The sequence below is a fragment of the Dendrobium catenatum genome, unplaced genomic scaffold, assembly GCF_001605985.2.
Source record: "Dendrobium catenatum unplaced genomic scaffold, ASM160598v2 fragScaff_scaffold_148, whole genome shotgun sequence".
Taxonomy (NCBI): Eukaryota; Viridiplantae; Streptophyta; class Magnoliopsida; order Asparagales; family Orchidaceae; genus Dendrobium; species Dendrobium catenatum.
Window position 1 is genome coordinate 12,559 of NW_021318610.1, and position 3,971 is coordinate 16,529.

A 3,971-nucleotide genomic window follows, 5' to 3' on the forward strand; every position below is an offset into this window, starting at 1 on the left:
AAACTCAAACATAAATAAATTATTCAAATATTGCATTCATCAAAAAATAAATTTTAAAATAATTTTTATCCCTTTCAAATATTATTATGATGAAAATAAATAAATAAATAAATATAATCATTTTCTTCTAAAGAGTGAATCATTATTCTACAATCATTTTTTTAGATATGTTCCAGAAAGAATCAAAAGTTCTAGAATCTTGACCAATGACAATTAACTTTGATAATCTCCTCTAGAAAATGAGAGAAAATGTTATTAAAAAATAATATGGCTTCCACTTTGTCAATTATTATTTAAATAAATAAAATCCCACCAATATACAAAGGTTATGCTTGACAAATTCACACATAAAACAAATAAGAGAGAAATTTTTAATGTTGAAGAAAAAAAAGTCACAAATTCATTGATTTTTCGATTTATGTTAGGTTTGATTTGATTCTCTTTGATTTCAATGAAGATTTTGTCAAATATAATAATTGGAAAAATTAGGAGTGTCAATTCGTGTTCATGGGTTGGGTTTGGGTCCAACTCGATTTTGACTCGGCAAGTTTTGACCCAACCTGATTTGGGATTTGGGTCACATTTCCCAACCCGAACTCAACTCAATTTGAGTTTAGGTCAACCCAACTTGACCCAGAAATAGTTATGTGCGCTAGAGGGGTTGTGAGCAGGTGGTAGACATAAGCGTGGAGGAGCCAATAACAGACGCGAGCGTGGATTGCAGTTTGCCGAAGAGGCCGGATGTGGCGAGCTCCCGGTGCGACTTACGTGGGTTCCATGACTAGATGCGATCACGAGCAGTCGAGCGTGGACGGCATGATACGATGGCCTAATGACTTTGATGTGGACGATTTGACGCGATGGTTGAGTGACTAGACATGGACGACTTGACGCAATGCTTGGCGACTAAATGCAGTAATGAGCGCGGACACCTTGACGGCTGATGCGATGGAAAAGCGACATGGTAATATTCCGTTTCACGTTCGGGTTTACGGGTAAACCCGAACCTGACCCGCTTCTCAAACTGGTCGACTTACCAAACCCGAACCGATTTGTATGTCAAATAAGTTAACCGAACCCGAAATTTATCAGGTTATTTCCGGGTCGGATTTCAGGTCGTATCAAATGTTGCACCCCTAGGAAAAATTAGGTGAGAAAAGAGACAACAATATGTATTTAATTAAAAAACTCTCTGCCAAAATAATCTATTTTAGATTTTATTTGGGACAACTTAATTATTATTTTTTAAAATCATTTTTAATACAAATAATTTAATTTTATACTAAAAAATTACTTTAAAAAATTATAAAAAAAAATTATCCAAAATGAAGCCTAGTCCTCATCCAAATAAAAAAAAAATCCCAATAAGTCAAGATAGAGGAACCAATATTATTTTTTCAATATAATACTTGACCCGGGCGCTTTTCTTTCGTAGTCACCACCCCTTCACGCTGTATACGTAAATTGCCATCCCGTCAATAAGTTCAGGATAGTACCCGGACTTTCAATTCAAGGATCGATCTCGACCGTAACAAATAAACACGCCACGGCCTCAGTACGCGTCCACGCGGACGCTGCTGTCCGCTGGCCCTACGACAAATCACAATTTTGGCCCGGTACAGGAAAGTACATACATTATTTGCCGACTTGCATGTGAACAAATAAAATTTGCAAAAACGACCCTTATTGATTGCACTGCAAATATATATTTTATTATAAATTATGTAAATGGTCAATTATTAAATTAGAAATATATTTTTATTATTTACATATCTAAATTTAAATAATTTATTTAGATGATTTTTTAGTATAACAAATAAATTACAAATACTATTAAAAGGAGTATTTTTATAAAATTCAGTATTAAACTATTAATTATGATTTATATGATTTAAAAATTGTGAATATTATAAACAATAAAAATGTTGAAAATTAATATTTGTGTGGAATTGTTCATATTGTTGCAATATTAGAAGAGCAGGTTTCAGCCTAGGGTTTCCTTCAAAGGCGTCACTATATAATAGGAACTTTTTTTGGTACCAGTCACATACGCAACTCACGTCGGCCCACGTAAGAATCGCGCCACACATTTATTATTATTTACGCGCGCGCCCCTACAACCCGACCCGGACGGGACCCAAGATTGCGTCGGTATTGCTAGGTATTGGTCATTTTTGCTCGGCAATAACCAATACCGAGCAATATACCTGGGCAATACCGAGCAATACCGAGTTTGTAACCGCAAATTTTTTTCTAGCAATACGCGAACAAATTCCCTAGCATCCGAGTAAAATCCTGAGATAAACATACTGAATTGTACCGAGTAAAAAACTCGGTACAACTCGGTATTTGCATGATATTGATCTTCATAGAGCGGTATTTCTTATTTTTGGAAAGCAATACCTAACAAATACCGAGAAAATCACAGTTCTTTCTCGGGTTCCGCTTCCTGGGGCCACGCGATAAAGAGTAAGACTCTACGTCGACGTAATAATTGTTCCTATTAATAGTTGTGCATTATCCGCGCAGAATTAGTCCTTTCTGCTCGCTCCACCAGCCGGAAATGGCGATCCAAGCTGCGGCGCGCGTTAATCCTCTGTTCCTCCGCCTCTTCGTATTGCTTCCCATCCTCCTGTTCCTCGCCGCGAAAGGTTCCGGTGGCCGCCTAATCTCTCCACCGGCGGATGATCTGTTCGTCTCCGACGGAGTGAACACGGGCGGAAACTCCGGCTACTCGCCATTTCCGCTTCTAAGGCAAATCACGAGATCCTCGAGGTTTTCTTCTGCGGAAGGTTGCGAGCAAACCTATGGATTTCTCCCGTGCACTACAACGGTGGTGGGGAACCTATTTCTTGTTTTGGCTTACGGCTTCCTCATGTACAAGGCGGCAACCTTCTTGTCTGGGGGAAGTGAGCTTTTGCTCGAAATCCTTGGGCCTGGGATCATCGGTGGCCTTTTCTTACCCATTCTTGGCGCCCTTCCGGATGCCTTGCTCATACTCGGTAAATTTCGAGCAGTTTCCCTTTTATCAGTTTTCTTTTTTTAACTAGTTGGGGTTTTTTATGAATTACTGATGAAACATTTTGAATTTTCCGCTGTGCTCTAAATTAAAGATAAATGCCTCGGATGATCGAATCTTTTCAATTTTTGTTTAAACGTAATCATTTTCATATTGCTGATGATTATAACATGAGGGCATGCTTAGTTTCTTGGAGCCTTCGTTGTGGAGGCTGGTTTGATTTAGTGTGGAGACAAACAAAGCCCACTTGCACGTGGCAAGGCATGCAATTTGGTGAATGTAGGCATCAATGGCCGGTGATGTGTGACGCGGCACTTACTCTGGCTCACTTCATTCTGAACAGATTGTGGATCTGAAACATGACTAGAGCTGGAGCAGTCCTATAATTTTGTTAAGCGTCCTCTGCTAATCATCACTAGTCTTAACCCAACTAAAGACTAACCCAACTATTTGCAACCAACTTATCAATAATGGAGGTGGAGGCACCAACACCGAATAGTTGGGATAAGATGAAAAATGTTGAGTTGATGGTCTAAATTTCAATAGATTCTTTCAACCATGGCTAACTAAAATTTTAAACAGCTCCAACTCCAATCATGTCTCATATTCACAAAATTGCTTGAATGAAGTCAACACATTAAATCTGGGAAAATGTGTCACTAAGTCTATGTTTTGATGTCTCTATCCTAAAAGGAGCATGCATACTAAGTCTATGTTATCTAAGACTCAGTCCTTAATTTTTTTCCTTAGGTGTCACTAAAGTTATGGGACAAAAGAGAGTTCATTTCTAACCCTTTGGACATTCGTACGTGTATCAATAGATTTAGGAATCTATAAATGAAATAAGACAATAAGTAGAAAAGTAGTAGAAAGACGAGAACTAAAAAAAAAAGAAATGCGATAAAAAGCCAAAAAGTACGAATGGAAATCAAAATAATAAATGAAATGTGGG

General features: G+C 37.9%; 1 protein-coding gene across 1 annotated transcript in view; it reads left to right on the plus strand.

Annotated features, from left to right (window-relative positions):
• The window catches only part of LOC110109044, an 11,475-nt gene extending 8,429 nt beyond the window's left edge, over positions 1 to 3,046 (plus strand). Inside the window, exons 2-3 of the mRNA XM_028701093.1 lie at positions 917 to 995; positions 2,530 to 3,046. Of these exons, the coding sequence (XP_028556926.1) occupies positions 917 to 995; positions 2,530 to 3,046 (596 nt within the window). The remainder of the gene's footprint in view (positions 1 to 916; positions 996 to 2,529) is intronic.
• Positions 3,047 to 3,971: the final 925 nt, after the last annotated feature.